Consider the following 26,485-nt stretch of genomic DNA (forward strand, 5'->3'; position numbering starts at 1 on the left):
GAATCTTTATACAGTGCCTCGAACCCCCTAAATGTCTGACACAGATGCTTAGGATGATGAAAAAATACAATATTTGTTCCAACAAAGCTCAGTAACTCTTGTATACAGTGCTAGATAGCCCAGCAGACACTGACATCACTATAAAAAGAAGAAAATTCCTAGAAGAAGCTATTTTCATTTTGGCTTATAATCAAGTCCTCTGTGATTTTAAGAAATATATTTATTTTTAGTTTTAGTAGCATTTTGTTTGAATTAAGCAGCAGCAGCAGCATTTTGTTTGAATTATAAATTAGGGTGGATGTGCAGGATAAGAATCTCAGGGCTTAAGGGCATTAAATCCATGGCTCTCAAAGTATGGTCTGGATCCAGAATATCAGCATCACCTGGGAACTTGTTAGAAACAAATTCTAAGGCACACAGCGCACTTGCATCTTCCCAAGGCCTTTAAGTAATTCGGATGCCTGTTTAAGTGTGAGAACTACCGGTTTAAAGGCTGTAACCTGACCTTGATATGTTCAGGAGACTCAGATACTGAACCTGAAATTCAAAAAGCCACCCTCTAATTGAGGATCCCTTGAAGCTCCACAAATGTTTTCTTATCCAACCTCTCAACTCTCCAGGGACACAGGAAGGGGAGGCATCCCTGCCCCTGTTTCACATGGAAATCAAACATTCTGGAGTAAACTGCTGCCAGCATCATCTTTAGGGCAACAGTTACAACATACTTGGTCCAAAGAACCAGAAGGATATTTGCATCTGTTGTTCCTCCTCTCTTGTCCAGGGTTGGGCAGAAGCTCTTGAAAATGTTTGTGGAAGATAATTAAGACCTGGCATGCTCAATGGGCAACTGGATATTGCCACTGCACAGGCTGATGCTGCCTGTGAGTGAAATGTGTCAATCATTCAGTTCAGTTCGGTCGCTCAGTCATGTCCGACTCTTTGTGACCCCATGGACTGCAGTGCACCAGGCCTCCTTGTCCATCACCAACTCCCGGAGCTTGCTCTAACTGATGTCCATTGAGTCAGTGATGCCATCCAACCATCTCATCCTCTGTCGTCCTCTTCTCCTCCAGCCTTCAATCTTTCTGAGCATCGAGGTATTTTCCAATGAGTTAGTTCTTTGCATCAGGTAGCCAAAGTATTGGAGTTTCAGCTTCAGCATCAGTCCTTCCAATGAATATTCAGGACTGATTTCCTTTAGGATTGACTGGTTTGATCTCCTTGCAGTCCCAGGGACTCTAAAGAGTCTTCTCCAACATCACAGTTCAAAAGCTTCAATTCTTCGGCACTCAGCTTTCTTTGTCGTCCAACTCTCACATCCATACATGATCACTGGAAAAACCATAGCTTTGATGAGACGGACCTTTGTCGGCAAAGTAGTGTCTTTGCTTTTTAATGTGCTGTCTAGGTTGGTTATAACTTTTCTCCCAAGGAGCAAGCATCTTTTAATTTCATGGCTTCAGTCACCACCTGCAGTGATTTTGGAGTCCAAGAAAAAGTCTCTCACTGTTTCCATTGTTTTCCCATCTATTTGCAATGAAGTGATGAGACCAGATGCCATGATCTTAATTTTCTGAATGTTGAGTTTTAAGCCAGCTTTTTCACTCTTCTCTTTCACTTTAATCAAGAGGCTCTTCAGTCTCTTCACTTTCTGCCATAAAGGGTGGTGTCATTTGCATATCTGAGGTTATTGATATTTCTCCCATAAGTCTTGATCCCAACTTGTGCTTCATCCAGTCTGGCATTTTGCATGATGTGCTCTGCATTTAAGTTAAATAAGCAGGGTGACAATATACGGCCTTGACATACTTCTTTCCCGATTTGGAACCAGTCCATTGTTTCAAGTCTGGTTCTAACTGTTGCTTACTGACCTGCATACAGATTTCTCAAGAGGCAGGTCAGGTGGTCTGATACTCCCATCTCTTGAAGAATTTTCCACAGTTTGCTGTGATTCACACAAAGACTTTGGCATAGTCAATAAAGCAGAAGTAGGTGTTTTCTGGAACTCTCTTGCTTTCTCTATGATCCAATGGATGTTGGCAACTTAATCTCTAGTTCCTCTGCCTTTTCTAAGTCCAGCTTGAATGTCTGGAAGTTCTTAGTTGAGGTACTGTTGAAGCCTGGCTTGGAGAACTTTGAGCATTACTTTGCTAGTGTGTGAGATGAGTGCAATTGTGCGGTAGTTTGAAATCTATAGAACTACCACACAATTGCGTTCAGTGTCAGTCATGGAGGGTTCCCGTTTAAGTGACAGGGCTTTTACTCTGACATACCGAAGCTTCTATTGCCCCTTGTATCCTGTTAACATTCAGACATATATCAAAAACCATGACTGTTAATAAGCTCTAACTGTGACTGTGGTTGACAAATCTCCCAAAGTGCAGTTAGAGCAAAGCAACTACTGTCTACTTGAGCAATCTCATGCCCAATGAGACCACATGAGGGAATGTCTTCATGGCTCCTGTGTAATGGCAAAGAAGCTCCTGGAATCCAGAAAGCCATCATACTCTCATCTGCAATGAGCACCTCCCCAGACAGGTGTTTCTGAGGCTTGCTGCCCCTCATATCTATGTCTGGCAGGCCATTCCTCCCTGTCCGCCCTCCTACACACACTTAGGAGTTTAGCTCTCACCTTTACCTGTTACTAAATCACTCACCACTCACCCATCTGCTTTCTGTCTTCTCAAAGTCACTAATAGCCCTCATCTGCTCCCACCTCTTCTCTGGTTCCCTTTGTTTCTGAAGGTTTAGTGAAGTGAAGATGCTCAGTCATGTCTGACTCTTTGCGACCCCATGGACCCCAGGCTTCTCCGTCCATGGGATTTTCTAGGCAAGAGTACTGGAGTGGGTTGCCTTTTCCTTCTCCAGGGAACTTCCCAACCCAGGGATCGAACCCAGGTCTCCTGCATTGTAGACAGACGCTTTACCATCTGAGCCACCAGGGAAGTCCATTATGAAGGTTTATATCAGTTTTATTCCATTGCTGTCACTTTGATGGCACTCCTAGCAGAGATGAATGTGTATTTTTATTCCAAGTTCTAATGCTCACTTATAAAATCATACAGTCTTGAAGGGAGTTTAGATATCATCTATCCAATCCAGCATTTTTTTTTTTTTTTGCAGTGGAATCTTTTTTTAAGACACAATCTTATGTTGAAATCTAATTTATAAAACAGATAAGAGTGAAACTATTTTGGTTGAAGCTGGGAAAGGAGCAGAGTCTGTATCTAATTTCTCTTAAAATATTTAAAAATATTTGTTAAGGGCCTCTTTTGTACCAAGGTCTATGTTAGACAGGGCTTCTGTCCCTGTTCTTCTCAGGGTCCCCCGCTCCTTGCTAGCTTCTGCAGATCCCCAAGGAACCCAATTTGAAAATTACTGAGCTAGTCTAACTGAGGTCCAGAGAGATTGAGAGTGCTTCGCCAAAGGACAGCCTGCCTGGTCTGCTAATTTGAAACCTGGGATAAATGCACCTCATAGTGCTACTGTTGGACAACTAAACAGGTCACAGGATGATGACCAGGAGAAAAAACTAGGGAGCTGTGTTATGAGTGAGGCTTCTCACATACAGATGCAGAAGAAGCTATAAAAAGCTATAAACTGTGCATACATGCCTAACAAAATATTTGTGAATGCTGGCACGCATGAAAACTTCATCTTTATGTGATTCCTTTTGAAGGGACTGCTTTTGGTCACACAATTAAAAAATTTTAAATAAAAATTCACCATCAAATTTCAAAGAAAAAAGATCTTACCACTTTTCACCCAGGACCTATAAAAATTATCCCTTGGCATCCCTGAGGGACTGAGCCCTCATGAATAACAAAACCTGGGGCCCCTCAAGACCCTGCACACAAAGGCCTGGCACAGTGCATACAGGTGGCCCTCAGGGCTGAAGGCACATCCATCCAGGGCAGGTTCCACCTGGGCAAGCAAAACCTGCAGACAACAGACTGCATCCTCTGATATCCTATTTCTGTCAAGTGACAATTATCATCAGTGCTGGAAGGGATCCCGGCTGGGTTTGTTGGGTTAAAAAAGGAAGAAAATAAGAAATAGGGTTTTATCTTTGAAGCACAGCAATCCCATTCCTCAAGACCAACAATGCTAAAGAAATTTTAGCTCTGTTTTTCAGACCAAATCTCTTCCAGTAATTGGCTGACCTTCAGAATGATGATACTTCCAGCTTGAATGAACGTAGTGTTTCTATAGGACCGGTGAGGTAGAAAGACTCCTCTCCCAGAAAACCTGTAAAACCTATTATTGCATCCTCCTAGACCACCACTTTCCTGGTGGCTCAGAGGGTAAAGCATCTGCCTGCAATCCCGGAGACCCAGGTTCAATCCCTAGGTTGGGAAGATCCCCTGGAGAAGGAAATGGCAACCCACTCCAGTATTCTTGCCTGGAAAATTCCATGGACAGAGAAGCCTGGTAGGCTACAGTCCATGGGGTCGCAAAGAGTTGGACACGACTGAGCAACTTCACTCACTCACTCACTCACTCAGACCACCACTGGATCACAATGGACCACTGAATTTAACGATTTCACCCTTGGACACCCAGGGTCACTGAACAAGGATAAACAATTATTCTTTGCATTTCCTGGCCCATGGGCCAGACATTCAACCTCTGTTGGCCTGTCTCATCTGTCAAATGAGGAGGTTAGACTAAAATATCTAAGCTTTCTACTTGTTGGATATTCCAGTAGATTCAGTAGGTATCAGTATATTTTGGAATCTGAAGAGACTTACTCACCTAGAGTGGTGCAGCCCAGCACATGCTCCAAACACCTGGCCAGAGCTTCAGTATCACTGTCCTGTCAGAACAAGAGAGATTTATTTCTCTGGGAGGTAAATGTGGAAAAATGTTCTCGCCACATGCAGGCAAGAGAAAACACACGAAAACCTAGTTGCAAACTGATTGTATGATTGCGTTTTTTGAAAAGAAGACTCTATATCGGTAGCCACATCTTCTCCCTCATGGCAATCTATATATTAGTGTCTACTGTCTACCTCTCTGATAGGAAGAGCATACACTAAAAATGTTAACAGCAGTGTGACTATAACGTGCGGGTAAGGGGATATATTTATTTTCTCCTTTGTGTGCTTCTGTCTTTTGTAAATTTTTATAATAAATATTATTTAAACTATAAAAATGGTAAATACTTTATAATGAAGAGAAAAAGATTTCATTCAATCTATACTAAATACCACAGAAATCAAGTGAACATTTTTTTCTAGACAGCATCTCTACCATTCTTCTTTGGAAATCCATGGTCTTCAAGGAGTCATAAGTCTAAGAACTGTACTTCTTATTTAACTCTCAATAAGAGTCAAGCACCCCCATGAGGATTTCGAGGGGGAGAATCCCAGAGCTGTACTTGATAACAAATACCATCTTTAGTGCAAAATAAACATCTAAGGCTGGAAATATCCAAAGCAGCATCATAATGATCAGGGGAATGTAAGATCTTAATTATTTTCAGGTTTGTTATATTGAGAGAAATTAATAATTTATGGCTCACCTACTGTATTTCAAAACAAGCTACACATTTCATATCGTAGTAATTGTGGATTTTAGAAAAATGCACTGTAGTATAATTTTTCAAGCAAGAGTACTGCAATGGGTTGCCATTTCCTTCTCCAGGGGATCTTTCCAACCCTGAGATCAAACCCAGGTCTCCTGCATTGCAGGCAGACGCTTTACCATCTAAGCCACCAGGGAAGCCCTGTAGTATTACCCTAAAACATTACGTAAATGTGTTGGGTTTCATTTTATAACATGTGGTGGGAGTTGGGCAGCCACTTTTTATGCATGTGGTAAAACCCTGCATTGCTTCATTTTCTCAAATCAAAGAGTGATGAAGAAGGTATCCCTGGTGAGTGTTGGTCAGCAAGGCCAAAGAACTAATTGAACACCCCAGTGTGCAGCCCAGGAACAGGGAGACAGGTATCAGGCACAGAAACAGAAGTAAGAAAAACAGGTCCCTCCCTTCTTCTATACTCTTGTGGTCTCCAAACTTAACAGGGGCAGTCTTGAGACAGGAACTTGGCAGAGACATCCTCTACAGGAAGCAAAGCAAAGCACACATTTGCATATGCAAGTAATGGTGCCAACCAGACAAGCTGGATCCAAGCCTGGCTGCTCCACTGACTGTGCTGGTCGAGGCCAAGTAGCTTGACTTCCCAGGTTGTAGTTTCTGCATCTGTGATTATTGTTGTTTTTTAGGTGCTAAGTTGTGTCTGAGTCTTTGTGACCCCACTGACTGCAGTATGCCAAGCTTCCCTCTCCTTCACCATCTCCCAGAATTTGCTCAAACTCATGTCTATTGAGTCGGTGATATTATCTAACCATCATCCTCTGCCTCTCCTTTTTCCTTTTGCCCTCAAACTTTCCCAGCATGAGAGTCTTTTCTAATGAGTCAGCTCTTTGCATCAGGTGGCCAAAAGTACTGGAGCTTCAGCTTCAGCTTCAGTCCTTCCAATGAATATTCAGGGTTGATTTCCTTTAGGATTGACTAGTTTGATCTCTTTGCTGTCCCAGGGACTCTCAAGAGTCTTCTCCAACACCACAGTTCAAAAGCATCAATTCTTCAGCACTCAGCCTTCTTTATGATCCATCTCTCACATCCATACATGACTACTGGAAAAACTACAGCTTTGACTCTACAGATCTTTGTTGGCAAAGGGATGTCTCTGCTTTTTAATATGCTGTCTACCTTTGTCATAGCTTTCCTTTCAAGGAGGCAGCGTCTTTGAATTACATGTCTTCAGCCAACATCCACAGTGATTTTGGGGCCCCAAAAAATAAAATCTGACATTGTTTCCACTTTTCCCTCATCTATTTGCCATGAAGTGATGGGACTGGATGCCGTGATCTTAGTTTTTTGAATGTTGAGTTTTAAGCCAGGCTTTTCGCTCTCTTCTCTTACCCTCATCAAGAAGCTCTTTAGTTCCTCTTCACTTTCTGCCATTAGAGTGGCCTGTCTGAGGGTACTGATATTTCTCTGGGCAATCTTGATTCCAGCTTGTGATATTAGAGGCTAAATCAGATGATGGTTAAAGAGCCTTCCAGCTCTCAAACCCCATTTTCCTGTGCATCTGAGCCATATGCACAAGAAAAGTGTGGTAGATTGCTTTCAAAGTGGCTGCAACCACCCTCCCATCCTCGTGCTTCTATGCCATTCCTCACATCAAGAGAGGGTGATCTTCTGTCACTCCTGTGGCTGGGCCTGTAGCTTGCTTTTGGGCCACAGAAAGATGCAGAAGTAATGCTGTGACTTCTACAACTAGGCTTCATGAGGCATGTAGCTTCTGTTTTGTACTCTTGGCAGCCACCAATCACATAAAGAAGTCCAGGTTGTCTTCCTGGAGAGATTCCCTAGGGAGAGCCCTTGGAACATGAAAAGCCACAGGAGGAAAACAGAGACCCCCCCAGCCAACAGCCAGCACCACCGTTGGCCATAGGAGTAAGGCCACTGTGGACCCCCAAGACAAGTTCTCAGCTACATGTAGCTTCAGGAGGGACTCAGCATCACATGGAGCAGAAGAGCTGCCACATGCAGCCCTGGAAACACAGAGTCATTAGAAACAAGAAATCATATTTTAAGCCACTAAGTTTCAGGGCATTTTGTTGTATAGTGAAAGATAACTGAAGTAGGACTTTGAGGTCACTGACCAAACACTGTATTTTCTACATTTATATCCAGCACCAGCACAGACCCTGGCATATGACAAACACTAAGTCTCATCTGTTTGGGTCACCTCAACTTCTGTGATTTGCAAGGAAGGAAAACAGAAGAATGGCCTGAACTCTGGGTTCTCCCCTACTCAAAGTATTTCATTCCTGGGGACATGGAGGAATGGAGGTTTTCGAAAGCCTGCTGCTTCTTAATCCTGTGGCCTGGTCAAGTTAACCCCTCCAAGCCTCAGTTTCCTTAATTAAAGTGATGAGAATTACAGTTTCCATTTCAGGGCTCTTATGAGACACATGAAGTAATACAAAGCCTTTACTATAGTATATGGCTCACTGGAAATACACAGTCAGAAAGAGAATTCAGTAGAAGAGGACAGGATGGACACAGGACAGAGACACTCACTGTGCTCACTCACTCACAGTGTGAAAAGTCTTGGAAGCACCTGAGCTGAACCAATGCAACAGAAACAGCAAGAACCAGAGACAGGACTGCAGGAAGCACCCAAATGACCGGACACATCAATCACATCTTCCCAACACAGAAGTTAGGAGCACTGCTCATGGGGGTGGGGAGGGCAGAAAGAAATAACTCTAATACTATAGATGGATGAATGAATACTAACTTTAATTAAGGTATTAATATCTGCCATTGTTGTACCAGCTTAATTAATTAAACTCTAATGAAATCAATTAATTTAAACTCTACCAGGTTTGCTATTTTTCTCCCCATTTAACAGTTGAGAAAACTGAGGCACAAACCTGGTTCCATAATAGCACCAAGTTCATGCAACTCTTTAGACGTGCAACAGGCAGTATTTCCAGGGCCTGACCTCCTAGCCATTCCATTATATGTGCACAGAGTAGAAACTGGGGTTCTTAACCCAGAGCAGCTCATGACGTTGTTGGAGAAACTAGGGTATTGACTCAAGAGAAGACCTAAGAACAATTCATTGGGATATATATATATATATATATAAAACAGGGTATAGCCTGGAAATAAGATGTAGCTAAAGAGGGAGAGGTGGGAGGGGTGGGCTCTTCACTAGCAGCCTCTGACTCCAGATGGAAAGAGCAGTTTAAGCAGAACAACAATGCTCATCTAAATATGGCCTCAACCCAAGGGGCGTGATGTCTCATAGCGGAGTAACCAAATCCAGCCATGATCCCTGTGGGCACTTGGGACTTTTGCTGACTTCCCTTCCTGCCCCTGGAGACTGCAATGCCAGAGGTCATGGGCAATGACCAAGCTGAACCTTCATTCTCAACAAGAGACACATCATTTTCTATCTCTAGGCTGCAGAACAGGGTGTTACAGTTTAAGGTGCCAGTACCTATTGAAAACTTTGTAAAATTTTGAAATATTTTCAGACTTACAGGAATCTTGAAAAATAGTGTGAAAACTCCCACTTACCTTTTTTCCCTGATGTCACTGCTCTACCATACTTATGTTATCACTCCATCTATCCACATACATCAAAGTTTCCCAAGCAGGCACTACTCACATTTGAGCTGGACAATTCTGGTTAATGTACCGAGAGATGTTTAGTTTTAGCAACATCCCTCCCCTTGCCCACCAGATGCCAGTAAGACACTCCGATCAGCCCTTCCTTTGATTCTGAAATTGGAAAACCAAAAATGTCCCTGGACAATGCCAAATGCCTACAAGGGGCAAATCTCCCCTGGTTGAGACAAACCAACCTATGTCCATCTTATCTCCACATACATATTTTCTCTACTGGTCAAATCTGGAAAAGCCTAAGGATCAACATAAGCAATACTAATGGTTATAAATGGCTTTCCTGGTGGCTCATATGGTAAAGAATCTGCCTGCAATGCAGGAGACCTGGGTTCAATTCCTGGGTCAGAAAGAGCCCCAGGTGAAAGGAATGGCAACCTACTCTAGCACTCTTGCCTGGAGGATCCTATGGACAAAGAAGCCTGGCAGACTACAGTCCATGGCATTGCAAAGAGTTGGACACGACTGAGTGACTAACACTTACACCTTTTAACATTTGAATGAAATTTTGTCTATTTTGACAAGGAGACAATTTATAACAAATATCAGGTTCTACATTTTTCACATAGTAGTTTAGGAAAGGCGTTAAAGAGCTTGTTTTACTGTAGTACAATTTAATGTGGCAATCAGCTCGTTCCTAGTGTTCTGGAAATTATCATTTAATGAACACAAATGATCTCAATAGAAATACACTCACCCCATGAGAAAAAGGGGGAAATGGAAATGAACTCCATGTTTCTTGGGTCTGTACCGTGTTTGCACTCAGCAAGAATTGCAGTCATGAAAAAGACCTTTTGGGAATATATCATGGCTGGCGCAATGCAGGAATTATGCTGCTGATTGGAAATTCTACATCTTCTCCTTGCTTCACAGTTTAAATTGATCTTTGCCTGAGCTCAGTGGCCTGTGGAGCACTTGTGTCTCCTTAGGAGCCACATCATGGTGTCACCAGCCAAGTGCTAGGAATCTCATTTTCAAATGCTGTTGAAAAAACCTAATTGCTCCCTGCTGACCAATGGTTCCTTAGATATTTTTCAAGTCTCCTTCCCTACTAACCATCAACCTCTCTAATGAGATCATGCCTTAGAGGCTTGAGGAACATCTTTTAAGACTCAGCTCTGAGAAACTGTCCCACAGATTCAAGTTCAGTCAAACACCCAGATTTGTTTCAGAAACAGATGCAGTAATTTGGTTAATAAATTCGAAATTTCTTCTAAGCAGAAGTAAAAGTTAGTTGTGTCCAACTCTTGTGACCCCATGGACTCTAGTCCACCAGGCTCCTCTGTCCATGGAATTCTCCAGACAAGAATATTGGAGTGGGTAGCCATTCCCTTCTCCAGGGGATCTTCCCAACCAAGGGATCAAACCCGGGTCTCCTGCATTGCAGGCAGATTTTTTACCAGCTGAGCCTCTAGGAAGATATCCTCTAAGTGGAAAGGGTAGTTGTTATAATATATTCTCTAATAATCCATATTTATTTTTAATCTAGAAAAAGAAAAATACATACCCCAAATTCCATAATGTAAACATACATATCCACAAAAATATACACATGGTCTTTTCTAGGTAGATTTATTAGCTATTTGAGATTATAATATATATGTATGGTATACATAGAATACATAGACACACATACACCTTTGTTTGGATTTTCATCCTGTTATTAAAAATTCTTCAGAAACATAATTTTAATAGCTACACACTACTGCCCTAAAGCCATATGAATTTATTTCTCTATGCCCTGTTATTGTAGATTGCGTTCATTTTTTTTTTCATAAATAATATTGCAACGTCTATCTTTGCCCCATGTTTGCTGTTATTGCTTTAGGTTACTGTTCAGAAATGAAATTAGTGAGTCAAAGAGTGTGAACATTAGGAAACCCCTTCTTTCTCTGCTCTGGCCCTTTTCTTCACATTCCAGCCATTCCAAGCAGTTTATTTTCTCCATAATCAGTTTTAATGTCTTCATACTTTTTTCAACTTCCTTCCTATTAAAGTGTCCTTTCCTTCAAGAAAAGATATGATAGATTCATTAATACAAAGATGATTGATAAGGCTTATAAATTATCTCAGGATACTTGTGCTTCAGCAGAGGAATTCATTTCTAATAGCAGGCATACCAGAGGAGGAAATCAGGTGATATTGTCACAGAGCTGGAAAAATCACAGTTTCTCATTTAATTATCAGCCAGTTCTGTCTGACTAAATAATCCAGAGTATCTCCTCACTTTAGAGCTTTCACTTGAGTTGTGGTAATTTAGTTCACACACACATGAACGTATATACTCACATAAAGCCATTTCATCATTTAGCTTTGTTCAGTTCAGGTGATGTGTATTAAATGCCAATTATGTACTGATGTGTACAAAGTTGAGGGAGACAGATATGGCCTCAACCCACCATTTCAGATAGGTAATCCATTTCACACCCCAGGGGTATTCTTGCCAGTACCCTAGTGACTCATTGGTCTTTCAGCAGTACATACCCCCATCAACTCCTTTGATCAATGTTTTCCATGCTGGTTGGATTACACAAGCCAAGTTGAGAAACACATTAAAATCAAACAAATAAAAACCCAACAACTACCAGAGCTTAAGTCCACTTCTTGCCTGGAGCCTGCATGGCCTCCTTACTTTACTCTCTGCCTCCCCCGTGGTGTTGCTTTAATCCATTTCCTTCACAATAGCCACGACTTTGTCATTATGTACAGAATAAAATCCCCTCACAGCTGGCCACACCCTGTATAACTTAGCTCCTGCTCATTTCTCCAATATCATCTCTTTCCGCTTCTCTGACTAACAGTGCTCCAGCCATGTAAGATCTTTCCCACTTTGAGGCCTTCTCACTGGCTGACAGTGCTCTTGCCTCACATACGACATGATTGTCCTTCTCATCCCTCAGATCTCAACTGTAGGTCACCTGCTCGGAGATGCCCCTATTTGAATTGAGTTTGTTTCTGCCACCAATCCAGTAGACATATCACAGTGCCTGTTTCTTTTGAGACACTTACCCAAGGATACAATTAAAGCTTTGTTTGTTAGTATTTGCTCCATGAGGGCAGGGACCATGCCTGTTGAGTCATTATTAGCTCAGAGCTGGCAACCAATAAACCCTTCGTGAATATGCTGATGAAAGGAAAGCAAACATCAAGGCAACGTAGTCAAATAAAATATTCCTCTGTTTCTACCTCACCAGCAGATTTTACCTAAACTCATAGCTTCTCAACCCTGCCAAAACTTTGGACACATTTCTCCCACTGAATTCTTTCAGAGGTGTTTATTTGCAAAGCTTCATTCCAGGCCAGCGGACTGTGTATCTTCTGCTTCCATCTGCCTTTTCTTCTTGGCTCCCAGCTGTTCTATGATAAGGCTATTTTCTGTCTGCCTCTGAGGTAACCCCAGAGACAGACATGACCTCACAGGCTCCGCACAGACTAGAACTTCCTTTGGTGAAATCCCTGTCATGAGCCTTCTGGGAAAATTTCTGTTGCAGCCTCCCAAATGGCCCCAGATGAAGAACATCACCTTTCAGATGATGACCCCTCTGTAGGTTGAAGCCATTGCTACAAGCTCTTGTCCCCTGTGGCCACCATGGGGTGTACACCCTCAGGCACTGAGGGGACACACAGCTTTCAAGAGGTGAAAGCCACATGTGGGATACATGAGCAGCAGGCTGCTTTCTCAGCGCAACTGAGGCTCGCGCTCGCTGGTCTCCCAGGCTTTCCTGGCTTTGTGGCTCATCCTCTCTGGAACAGGTTCACTAATCCTCCCAGTTCCACATTCTAGCAGACTTATTTTTTTCTACAGATTCTGTGATCCTATAGATTCTTATAGACCCAGGAACTTGACCCCTTATTATCTGAATCACAGATTTATGCACCTTGGCCACAACTATATATGTATGTACACATATAATGAGAGGATTCTGCTTCCTAGAAAACTTAAAAATCTCATAAAGCAATCCAGGAAGGTTTCCTCTGAGCAATATTTTGTTGGAATCTAATACCTGGATAGGCACAATGGACCAAGTTCTGTTTTTTGTTGTTTTAACTGTAAATTTTTTAAAAACTTTATTTTACTTTACAATACTGTATTGGCTTTGCCATACATTGACATGAATCCGCCACGGGTGTACATGCGTTCCCAAACATGAGCCCCTCTCCTACCTCCCTCCCCTTAACATCTCTCTGGGTCATCCCCGTGCACCAGCCCCAAGCATCCTGTATCCTGCATCAGACATAGACTGGTGAATCGTTTCTTACATGATAGTATACATGTTTCAATGCCATTCTCCCAAATCATCCCACCCTCTCCCTCTCCTTCTGAGTCCAAAAGTCCGCTCTACACATCTGTGTCTCTTTTGCTGTCTTGCATACAGTGTCATCATTGCCATCTTTCTAAATTCCATATATATGTGTTAGTATACTGTATTGGTGTTTTTCTTTCTGGCTTACTTCACTCTGTATAATCAGCTCCAGTTTCATCCATCTCATTAGAACTGATTCAAATGAATTCTTTTTAATGGCTGAGTAATACTCCATTGTGTATATGTACCACAGCTTTCTTATCCATTCATCTGCTGATGGACATCTAGGTTGTTTCCATGTCCTGGCTATTATAAACAGTGCTGCGATGAACATTGGGGTACATGTGTCTCTTTCAATTCTGGTTTCCTCGGTGTGTATGCCCAGCAGTGGGATTGCTGGGTCATCTTAAAAATATTCTCATCTGGATGATCTTAAAAGGACACAATAGTAAAAATGCAGTTATAAGGTTTATACTAAACTAGAGCTACACAGCATCTTACATTTTTACCTTTAGTTCTTAGAGGCAACCCCAAATACTGTAGTTTGTATAGAGCCACATCTGCAAAGCTTAAACTGCAAACAAGCCCGCTCCCCCGCCCCCACCCAGCTCCTGAAACACGGGATGCCTCTGTCACTGCACTGGGGACAGCTGGACATGACTGTCAGGGTGTCCACACTTCATGCGTCCCCTCCACATCATCAAAGCCTCCTAACTGCACTGCTGCTTGTCAGCGTCAGGTTTGTGGCAAGTCAGCATCCGCGGTTGCTTTAGGGTTTCACAGACACACATGGGAATTCATTACAGAACTACTCATCAGATATTCTGGGTTATAGTTGGAAATGTAAAGAGTGGAGAGAAGAAAAAAGAAAACAGGACTGACAGAGTGGTGCCACGAAGCCCACTAGGACCATGGGCAGCGGGGTTTAAGGAGCTGGTTAGGAGGGTGCTCCCCTACTGCCTTGTTCCCAGTTCCAGCAGCTGGAGGGGGGCTGCCCCCACCACTCCCCTCCCTCCCAACAGCTCACAAGCTTTGTCTCTTCACACATCACAGCCCAAGAGTCCATGGGAGAAAGTCCTGCAGTTGGAGGAGGTTTCCTGGAGCAGAAAGAGAAAGAATGGTCATGTTCCAAAAGGGACCTCGAGGCACACACTGCTTCATTGCAGCTTCCTGTTTCTGACTCCATTTCTAGCTCTCTTCCTATATAAACCCCACAGAGGAAGTGGGAACTTGGCCCTGTGTTTTAAACATAATTTTAAATCATCAGATGCTCCATTTTCACACATCCAAAGCTGGGTCCCCAGCATTTCCTCATCGTCTTCTTTGCCAGCTTCTTCAGTAAGTGCTGTGCTCACTCAGAATGTCTAGTGGATACAGGGTGCTTGCAGGTTTGAATTCCAGCTCTCCAGCACACTGAGTGACCTAGGAAATTGGTTGTTCTTTCTACTTTAAGTTTCCTCATTTGGCAGATGAGGAAACTTACTCCTAGACAGTGCTCGTGAGCACAACATGGGACAAAGCACAGAAAGGACTTAGTGCGGGGCCAGGTGAGCTGAGGTGGCTGTTTATTCTTCACTAAGACTTGTCACTTTCTCTGATATGACGTGGGCCCATGAGCTCCCAGGTCAGCAGGTTAATGGAAGGACAGCACTTCCAACAACATCCCAGATGTGCCACACCCACTTCCTCCCAGATGCTGAACACCCAGATGCTTTCTAGATGTAAAAACTTACTGAGAAAAGAAAATTAAATTTCTCTGTGTAATTCAATCACAAAATAGTGGGATGGACCTGGGATGGACCTTTCGTTTGCGAGGGCTGTTTAGGAGGATTTTCATTCTTTGCAGATTCTCTTATGGTCAGGGACCCCAGCTCTGACGGCAGAGAGGGACGGGAATTGGTGTGTATGCAGGGGTGCGGGGAGAGGGTGGAGAGAAAAGCCCTGAAGGTGCCACTTCAAGTCAGTCAGCTCTGTGCAAACCAGCACACACCTCTATACCACTCTCACCCTGGCCTCAGGAACATGCAGCAGCCAAGCGCCGTGCAGGCCACTGGGCCCTCACCCCCCACCCACCTGTGCACCTCGGTGACCATCAACAAGGAGGTGGCAGAGGCCTCCAGCACCCTAGAAGGACCACACAGATCTGCCCTTCTGCATGTGTGCTCTGTCATAATCCATCTATCACCTCCCTTTGCCCTCTGTGCTTTGGTGTTAGGGCTAGAGGGGTAGGTATGACCTTGAACACAAGAATGGATCTAATTAAAAAGATGGAGGGACTACAGCCTTCTGCAAAGCCTGCTGTGCTGTGTCCTGACAAGAGCAAGGTTTTGCTGGCCCCCATCTGATCAGCAATGCACTGTGCTTTACCCTGGACCAGAAATGGCAGAGAGGGAAGGGGGAATGACTATGCCGATGAGGGCTGGAATGGGGTTGGGGTGGAAACTGTAACATCAAAGTCACTGCTTTCAGCAACATAAGCTGAGTCTACAGAGGCCTGTTACCTGGAAGGAATGACACCTAAACTGTGATTTCACTAGCCTTCAGCAGGGCTGGCTGCTCTACCACCTGGGCCACAGGCCAGGGGATATTGATGGAGAGATGACTCAGCAGCAGTGCTGGCTGCTGCTCAGAACTGACTCCAACTGATGCAATGCAAGATGCAAATAGCTCGATTAAGGAGCTCTGACTATGCAAAACAGGAGGCAAATCAGTCTTACCATTTGGACTCAAGAGTTCTGGCACCTTCTATAAAAAATTAAAAAAGAGTAGGAGGAGAGAAATCTGTATCCTACAACAGAGGTGGGAAGCGGGTTCATTTTAGGTTTAATTTTCATAACTCAGCACTTTTCCTCAAACTGGGACAGACTTTGCCTTGTACACAGATCAGTAATTGTCTTCAGTAAAGCAGCTCTCTGCAGAGGACCCTCTGCAGCAGCCCCTCGGCTATCCTCTCCTCATGGTGGAGGAGCAGTAACTGCCAAGCAGGAGACCGTCTAAGGAAGGGCTACAGACAGGGGCAGAGAGTCCGCCTCTGCTGCTTACTAGCTGTGTGGCCCTGGAGAGGTCCTTCACCTCATCAGGCCTCAGTTTCCTCTTATGCAAAGTGAGGAAAGCCCAACAGTCTCATCTTCCAAGGGACCTGAGTCTTAAAGTCAGTGCTTCATACAATAATCAATTATAGACAGAAAGCTTCCCAAAGGACCTAAACAGACATAGCACATCAAGTACTAGACATAGAGTAAAGGTTCTGGGAACATTAGCTCTTATTATTATAATAATTATGCCTCGATTAAACAAATGACTCCACTAGCAGAAGACACTCTTAGAGGCACCTTCTCCCATAACGATCTGCTCCAGGAGTCCTCAGACCATTCCAAGGTCATTCTTGCTTTTCCTAATGTTTCACTGTGCAGAGCGTTTCAAAATCAGTGGAGGATTTGGTGAAAAAGTATTGAAAATTTCAGAAGTAGCTGAGAAATGGGCCTCTACAGCTTTCCATCTTAGTAAGAACAGACATCATGGTCCTAAGAGCTTTCCTCAAACAAGTGTCAATGAAAGCCAGCCCCTAAACAGCAGGGTCTTTCCTGAGGGAGCTCTGTGTCACGTCATCATGGCCCACCTCATGTCTGCATTACAGGGGGATTCAGGATACTGATTAGTGGTGGAGAGGGAAGCACTGGTCATGGCAATAAGGGGAGGACAAGAGTCTACAGAAACACCTTCAGTCCGCAGCCCTAAAACATGTACGTCAGGGCACAGGAAACACTTTTCAGTGACAGGTCCCACAAATACTGTTGAGAACCTTGTTATGATGACAGCTATAAACTCCATTCTCTTGAGATCTGAGAGGCTGGTTCCAATTTAGTGACCACAGACTTCACAGAGGAGCCATCAACAGCATGATAAGGGCTTGTGATAAAGGGGTTACTGATGCTCTGCTTATTGATGCGGAGAAACAACTGACAAATAGGTGCTTCACAAAATTGCTCTGGAGAAACTGCTGCTGAAAAGATTATCATGGGTGGCACAAGGGACCCTGCAATCAATCCCAGTGAAGCCTGTGGCTGTCTTTCTTTTATAAAGCACTTCTTCCATCAAAATAGAAACCATGTGACTTCTGTTCCATCTGAAGGAAGAGAATACCAACTCTAACCTGATGACTCAAGTAAAATACACAAGTAAGATGATCACCTAAGCAGGCTCTGGGTGCTCAGGCCAATGGCAAGACTAGGGAGCAGGGGAGGAGGTGGCTGGAGGTATCATCCAGTTCACAAAGCCAACAGTGACTGGGTCTGAGCCCAGGATTCTAAAACTTCAAATTGTGTGCTGCTAATAAAATAACCTAAAAAGAGAAGGGTAAGTACTTACCACAATCCCACGCTCACAACCTTTGGGGTAGGGGAAACTATATTGAAGGACAAATGGGGCTATAATTACCTGTCTCTAATACAATCTACTCAGTTAACATGTCTCCTCATGCCAAGTCCATTCTTAGTCCAAGTCCATTCTAGGATGGTATACTTTGGGTCCTAGAAAAAACAGCTTGAAAATGTGATGAACCTGGGCCTGAAACATGGTTCCAACCCTATCCCAGGTGGATAGCCTTAGAAATTCAGTTTCCTCATCTGGAAAATTGGGGCAAGAATAACTACCCAGCAGGGCTTTGTGAGACCAAACACCAACATGTATGGGAGCAGCTTTACAGAAGACAATAATTATTTACAATCAGTCACAATCTATCATACCACATGCTATGGAGGCATAGCCTACAGAGCAAAATTACTGCCCAGAATTAATCATTGGCCCTAATGGACAGAAATGGTATGGAGCTAACAGAAGCAGAAGATATTAAGAAGAGGTGGCAAAAGTACACAGAAGAACTGTACAAAAAAGATCTTCATGACCCAGATAACCACGATGGTGTAATCACTCACCTAGAGCCAGACATCCTGGAACGCATAGTCAAGCGGGCCTTAGGAAGCATCACTACGAACAAAGCTAGTAGAGGTGATGGAAATACAGTTGAGCTATTTCAAATCCTAAAAGATGATGCTATGAAAGTGCTGACTGGTGGTGGAGAGGGAAGCACTGGTCATGGCAATAAGGGGAGGACAAGAGTCTACAGAAACACCTTCAGTCCGCAGCCCTAAAACATATACGTCAGGGCACAGGAAACACTTTTCAGTGACAGGTCCCACAAATACTGTTGAGAACCTTGTTATGATGACAGCTATAAACTCCATTCTCTTGAGGTCTGAGAGGCTGGTTCCAATTCAGTGACCACAGACTTCACAGAGGAGCCATCAACAGCATGATAAGGGCTTGTGATAAAAGGGTTACTGATGCTCTGCTTACTGATCCAGAGAAACAACTGACAAGGGTGCACTCAATATGCCAGCAAATTTGGAAAATGCAGCAGTGGCCACAGGACTGGAAAAGGTCAGTTTTCATTCCAATCCCAAAGAAAGGCAATGCCAAAGAATGCTCGAACTACCACACAATTGCACTCATCTCACACACTAGTAAAGTAATGCTCAAAATTCTCCAAGCCAGGCTTCAGCAATACGTGAACCATGAACTTCCAGATGTTCAAGCTGGTTTTAGAAAAGGCAGAGGAACAGAAATCAAATTGCCAACATCCACTGGATCATCGAAAAAGCAAGAGAGTTCCAGAAAAACATCTATTTCTGCTTTACTGACCATGCCAAAGTCTTTGACTGTGTGGATCACAACAAACTGTGGAAAATTCTGAGAGAGATGGGAATACCAGACCACCTGACCTGCCTCTTGAGAAACCTGTATGCAGGTCAGGAGGCAACAGTTAGAACTGGACATGGGACAACAGACTGGTTCCAAATCGGGAAAGGAGTACGTCAAGGCTGTATATTGTCACCCTGCTTATTTGACTTATATGCAGAGTACATCATGAGAAACACTGGGCTGAATGAAGCACAAGCTGGAATCAAGATTGCCAGGAGAGATATGCAGATGACACCACTCTTATGGCAGAAAGTGAAGAAGAACTAAGAGCCTCTTGATGAAAGAGGAAAGTGATAAAGTTGTCTTAAAGCTCAACATTCAGAAAACTAAGATCATGCCATCCGGTCCCATCACTTCATGGGAAATAGATGGGCAAACAGTGAAAACAGTGTCAGACTTTATTTTTTTGGGCTCCAAAATCACTGCAGATGGCAACTGCAGTCATGAAATTAAAAGATGCTTACTCCTTGGAAGAAAAGTTATGACCAACCTAGACAGCATATTAAAAAGCAGAGACGTTACTTAGCCAACAAAGGTCCATCTAGTCAAGGCTATGGTTTTTCCAGTGGTCATGTATGGAGGTCAGAGTTGGACTATAAAGAAAGCTGAGCACTGAAGAATTGATGCTTTTATTAATTCTGATAAGTACATTGATACTAAGTGAGTAACAGTTACATAATGACAATAGTAAAATATGCTTATCAATTTTCAAAATAAGTTCAGTTCCATCCCTCAGTTGTGTCCGACTCTGTGCAACTCCATGGACTGCAGCTCACCAGGCTTCCCTGTCCATCACCAACTCCCAGAGCTTGCTCAAACTCATGTCCATTGAGTCGGTGATGCCATCCAACCATCTCATCCTCTGTTGTGCTTTCTTCTCCTGTCTTCAATCTTTCCCAGCATCAGGGTCTTTTCCAAAGGGTCAGTTCTTCACATCAGGTGGCCAAAGTATTGGAGCTTCAGCTTCAGCATCAGTCCTTCCAATGAATATTCAGGACTGAATTCCTTTAGGATGGACTGTTTGGATGTCCTTGCAGTCCAAGGGACTCTCAAGAGTTTTCTCCAACACCACAGATCAAAGGGATCAATACTTTGGCATTCAGCTTTCTTTATGGTCCAACTCTCACATCCATACATGACTACTGGAAAAACCATAGCTTTGATAAGACAGACCTTTGTTGGCAAAGTAATATCTGTGTTTTAATATGCTGTCTAGGTTGGTCGTAACTTTCCTTCCAGGGAGCAAGTGTCTTTTTTAATTTCATGGCTGCAGTCACCATCTGGAGATTCTGGACCCCCAAAAATAAAGTCTGTCACTGTTTTGATTGTTTCCCCATCTATTTGCCATGAAGTGATGGGACTGGATGCCATGATCTTTGTTTTCTGAATGTTGAGCTTTAAGCCAACTTTATCACTCTCCTCTTTCACTTTTTTTTTCCGCTTGAAATTTTTTTAACTTATTTATTTTAATTGGAGGTTAATTACTTTACAATATTGTATTGGTTTTGCCATACATCAACATGAGTCTGCCACGGGTATACATGTGTTCTCCATCCCGAACCTCCCTCTCTCCTCCCTCCCGTACCATCCCTCTGGGTTGTCCCAGTGCACCAGCCTCAAGCATCCAGTATCATGCATCAAACCTGGACTGGTGATTCGTTTTACATATGATATTATACATGTTTCAGTGCCATTCTCCCAAATCATCCCACCCTCTCCCTCTCCCACAGAGTCCAAAAGACTGTTCTATACATCTGTGTCTCTTTTGCTGTCTCGCATACAGGGTTATCGTTATCATCTTTCTAAACTCCATATATATGCATTAGTATACTGTATTGGTGTTTTTCTTTTTGGCTTACTTCAATCTGTATAATAGGCTCCAGTTTCATCTACCTCATTAGAATTGATTCAAATGTATTCTTTTTAATGGCTGAGTAATACTCCATTGTGTTTATGTACCACAGCTTTCTTATCCATTCATCTGCTGATGGACATCTAGGTTGCTTCCATGTCCTCTTTCACTTTCATCAAGAGTCTCTTTAGTTCTTCTTTACTTTCAGGCATAAGGGTGGAGTCATCTGCATATCTAAGTTTATTGATATTTCTCCTGGCAATCTTGATTTAAGCTTGTGCTTCATGCAGCTGGTCATTTTACCTGATATAATCTGCATATAAGCAGGGTGACAATCTACAGCCTTGACATACTCTTTTCCAGATTTGGAACCAGTCTGTTGTTCCATGTCCAGTTCTAACTGTTGCTTCTTGACCTGCATACAGATTTCTCAGGAGGCAGGTAAGGTGGTCAGGATTCCCATCTCTCTGAGATTTTTCTACAGTCTGTTGTGATCCACACAGACTGGGATCCACACAGATTGTGATTTCACAATCAATAGGGAGACAAACAATAAAAGGTAATTACAATTGCAAGCCATAATGGGAACATGATTAACTTAACAATATAAAATAATTACATTCGATTTGGGGGTGTCAAGCAGAGTGATGTGGTAAGTGGAAGTGCATACATGCACATGTTTTCATCCACCCAGCCAGTCTATGTCTTTTGGTAGGTGCATTTAATCCATTTACATTTAAGGCAATTATCTATATGTATTATCCTAGTACCATTTTCTTAACTGTTTTGAGTTTATTTTCTGTATGGCTTTCCCTTCTTTTGTGTTTCCTGCCTAGAGAAGCTCCTTTAGCATTTGTTGTACAGCTGATTTGTGGTGCTGAATTCTCTTAACTTTAGCTTGTCTTTAAAGCTTTTGATGTCTCCATCAGATATGAAGGAGAGTCTTACTGGGTAGAGTATTCTTGGTTGTTAGGTACTTCCCTTTTATCACTTTAAATGTATCATGCCATTCCTTTCTGGTTTTTAGAGTTTCTGTTGAGAAATCAGCTGATAGCCTGGTGGGAGTTCCCTTGTATGTTATTTGTCATTTTTCCCTTGTTGCTTTTAATATATTATCTCTGTCTTTTTGGCAGTTTTATTACTGTGTCTTGGTGTGTTCCTCCTTGGGTTTATCCTGCCTGAGATTCTCTGAGCTTCCTGGACTTGGTTGACTATTTCCTTTCCCATATTCAGGAATTTTTTAGCTATTATCTCTTCAAATATTTTCTCCGGTCCTTGTTCTTTTCCTTCTCCTTCTGGGACCCCTATAATGCAAATGTTGGTGTGTTTTTATCCCAGATGTCTCTTAGCCTATCTTCATTTTGTTTCATTCTTTTTTCTACACTCTGTTCTGTGGCAGTGATTTCCACCATTCTGTCCTCCAGGCCATTCATTCTTTCTTCTGCCTCAGTTATTCTGCTATGGGTTCCTTCTAGTGTATCATTCATCTCTGCTTGTTCTTCAGTCCTAAATCTTTGGTAAACATTTCTTGCACGTTCTCAGTCTTTGCTTCCATTCTTTTCCTGAGATCCTGGATCATCTCCACTATCATTATCTGAATTCTTTTTCTGAAAAGTTGCCTGTCTCCACTTCATTTAGTTGTTTTTCTGGGATTTTATCTTGTTCCTTCATCTGGGACATAACTTTCTGCTTTTTCATCATGATTAACTTTCTGTGATATGGTTTTTGTTTTAACCACTGTGAGGCTGTGCTTCTTCTTGCTTCTTCTATCTGCCCTCTGATGGATGAGGCTAAGAGGCTTGCGTATGTTTCTTGATGGGAAGGACTGGTGATGGGAAAGCTGGGTCTTGTTCTGGTGTGCAGGGCTTTGCTGAGTTTAGCTTTAATCCAATTATCTGCTGATGGGAGGGGTTATACTCCTTCCTTAGTAGTTGTTTGGCCTGAGGTGATCCAGCCTTGGGGTCTACAGGCTGTATGATAGGATTAATGGTGAATTCCAAGAGGGTTTATGCCAAGGGTGACCTTCCAGTGCCCACATCCCTGTGGTGAGCCCATACCAACCCACATCTCCACAGGAAGCCCTCTAACACTAGCAGGTAGTTTTGGCTCAGTCTCCTTTGGGGTCACTGTTCCTCTCCTCTGGGTCTTGGTGCATGCAAAATTTTATTTGTGCCTTTCAAGACTGGACTCTCTGTTTCCCTCAGTCCTCTGGAAGGCCTATAATCAAATCCTGCTGGCCCTCAAGGCCAGATTCCCTAGGGATTCCCAGTCCCTTTGTATTATCCCCAGGCTGGGAAGCCTGACATGGGATTCAAAACTTTGACAATAGTGGGAGAACTTCTTTGGTATTATTGTTCTCCAGTTTGTGGGTCACCCAACAAATGGGTATGGGATTTGATTTTTATCATGATAGAGCCCTTCCTGTCTGGCTGTCTTGCTGCAGCTTCTTCTTTGTCTTTGGACATGGGGTATCTCTTTTTTGTTGGATTCCAGTGTCCTCCTGTTGATGGTTGTTCAACAACTAGTTGCAACTTTGATGCTCTCTCAGGAGGAGATGAGCGCACATCCTCCTACTCCACCATCTTTAACTGGACTCTGGAAAGCAGATTCTGAACCGCTGGACCATGAGGGCAGTACATAAACTTTAAGTTTAGAATTAAGGAGTTTTGGAAGTACCATAAAAAAGCCACAAAATGGCTATATAGCTTTATCTTAATAACAGCTAATAAACTCATTATTAATTACTTCATTAGATTGGGAAATCAGGGCACAGTGGGGTTTAGTGATTCGCACAAGGTCACATGATCTGCAAGTGATCCCTCTGGTTTTCTGAAATCGGTTTTATTTTATTGAAAATATTTTAAAGTACTAATATCAGTAGCTGAAGCCTGGCTTGGAGAATTTTGAGCATTACTTTACTAGCATGTAAGATGAGTGCAATTGTGTGGTAGTTTGAGCATTCTTTGGCATTGCCTTTCTTTGGGATTGGAATGAAAACTGACCTTTTCCAGTCCTGTGGCCACTGCTGAGTTTTCCAAATTTGCTGGCATATTGAGTGACGCACTTTCACAGCATCATCTTTCAGAATTTGAAACAGCTCAACTGGAATTCCATCACCTCCACTAGATTTGTTCGTAGTGATGCTTTCTAAGGCCCACTTGACTTCACATTCCAAGATGTCTGGCTCTAGATTAGTGGTCACATCATCATGATTATCTGGGTCATGAAGATCTTTTTTGTACAGTTCTTCCATGTATTCTTGCCACCTCTTCTTAATATCTTCTGCTTCTGTTAGCTCCATACCATTTCTGTCCTTTATCGAGCCCATCTTTGCATGAAATGTTCCCTTGGTATCTCTAATTTTCTTGAAGAGATCTCTAGTCTTTCCCATTCTGTTGTTTTCTTCTATTTCTTTGCATTGATCGTTGAAGAAGGCTTTCTTATCTCTTCTTGCTATTCTTTGGAACTCTGCATTCAGATGCTTATATCTTTCCTTTTCTCCTTTGCTTTATGCTTCTCTTCTTTTCACAGCTATTTGTAAGGCCTTCCCAGACAGCCATTTTGCTTTTCTGCATTTCTTTTCCATGGGGATGGTCTTGATCCCTGTCTCCTGTACAATGTCACGAACCTCATTCCATAGTTCACCAGGCACTCTACCTATCAGATCTAGACCCTTAAATCTGACACTTTACCATCAGAGAAAGGCAATGCCAAAGAATGCTCAAACTACCACACAATTGCACTCATCTCACACGCTAGTAAAGTAATGCTCAAAATTCTCCAAGACAGGCTTCAGCAATATGTGAACCATGTACTCCCTGATGTACAAGCTGGTTTCAGAAAAGGCAGAGGAACCAGAGCTCAAATTGCCAACATCCGCTGGATCATGGAAAAAGCAAGAGAGTTCCAGAAAAACATTGATTTCTGCTTTATTGACTATGCCAAAGCCTTTGACTGTGTGGATCACAATATACTGTGGAAAATTCTGAAAGAGATGGGAATACCAGACCACCTAACCTGCCTCTTGAGAAATCTGTATGCAGGTCAGGAAGCAACAGTTAGAACTGGACATGGAACAACAGACTGGTTCCAAATAGGAAAAGTAGTACATCAAGGCTGTATATTGTCACCCTGCTTATTTAACTTATATGCAGAGTACATCATGAGAAACGCTGGACTGGAAGAAATACAAGCTGGAATCAAGATTGCTGGGAGAAATATCAATAACCTCAGATATGCAGATGACACCACCCCTATGGCAGAAAGTGAAGAGGAACTAAAAAGCCTCTTGATGAAAGTGAAAGAGGAGAGCGAAAAAGTTGGCTTAAAGCTCAACATTCAGAAAACAAAGATTATGGCATCTGGTCCCATCACTTCATGGGAAATAGATGGGGAAACAGTGGGAACAGTGGCAGAATTTATTTTTGGGGGCTCCAGAATCACTGCAGATGGTGACTGCAGCCATGAAATGAAAAGACGCTTACTCCTTGGAAGAAAAGTTATGACCAACCTAGATAGTATATTCAAAAGCAGAGACATTACTTTGCCAACTAAGGTCCGTCTAGTCAAGGCTATGGTTTTTCCAGTTTGTATGTATGGATATGACAGTTGGACTGTGAAGACGGCTGAGCGCCGAAGAATTGATGCTTTTGAACTGTGGTGCTGGAGAAGACTCCTGAGAGTCCCTTGGACTGCAAGGAGATCTAACCAGTCCATTCTGAAGGAGATCAACCCTGAGATTTCTTTGGAAAGAATGATGCTAAAGCTGAAGCTCCAGTACTTTGGCCACCTCATGCGAAGAGTTGACTCAATGGAAAAGACTCTGATGCTGGGAGGGATTGGGGGCAGGAGGAGAAGGGGACGACAGAGGATGAGATGGCTGGATGGCATCACTCATCGATGGACGTGAGTCTGAGTGAACTCCAGGAGATGGTGATTTAAAGGGAGGCCTGGCGTGCTGTAATTCATGGGGTCGCAAAAGTCGGACACGACTGAACGACTGAACTGAGTATTAGTAGCTAAAATTTTATCACTTGATGCTTTGGACAGAAACCGATGTGTTTTGCATATTGTGTGCTTTGCAACCAGAGTCACAGAGTGAAGTTTCTGTAATAATGTAACAATATTAGTCTCTGCTGTTTAGGACAGAGGTACAGAAGTAGAGATTATATTTTCAATTTGTGGTAGGAGGTGCTTCTGTTTACAAGTGCACTGGAGAAAATAAGGAAATGGTGTAAGGGAAGTGTTTTTATTTTGGTATGCTTAATCCTCACTGTCTGGACTCTGCTTTTCTCAATATTTTTTGTTTCTTTCTTCATGAATTTATCTCTCAATTTCTCTCTCTCATCCTTTATCTCT

The 26,485-nt window shown here is 42.8% G+C and overlaps 1 protein-coding gene across 4 annotated transcripts in view; it reads right to left on the bottom strand.

Moving 5' to 3' along the window:
* NEK11 (NIMA related kinase 11) overlaps window positions 1-26,485 on the bottom strand; it is a 277,295-nt gene that overhangs the window by 62,165 nt on the left and 188,645 nt on the right. For all 4 annotated transcript variants that reach the window (XM_068973446.1, XM_068973452.1, XM_068973440.1 and 1 more), the window contains one exon: window positions 4,756-4,816. In XM_068973446.1, the coding sequence (XP_068829547.1) occupies window positions 4,756-4,816 (61 nt within the window). The remainder of the gene's footprint in view (window positions 1-4,755; window positions 4,817-26,485) is intronic.

This window comes from Capricornis sumatraensis, chromosome 1 (assembly GCF_032405125.1).
Source record: "Capricornis sumatraensis isolate serow.1 chromosome 1, serow.2, whole genome shotgun sequence".
Taxonomy (NCBI): Eukaryota; Metazoa; Chordata; class Mammalia; order Artiodactyla; family Bovidae; genus Capricornis; species Capricornis sumatraensis.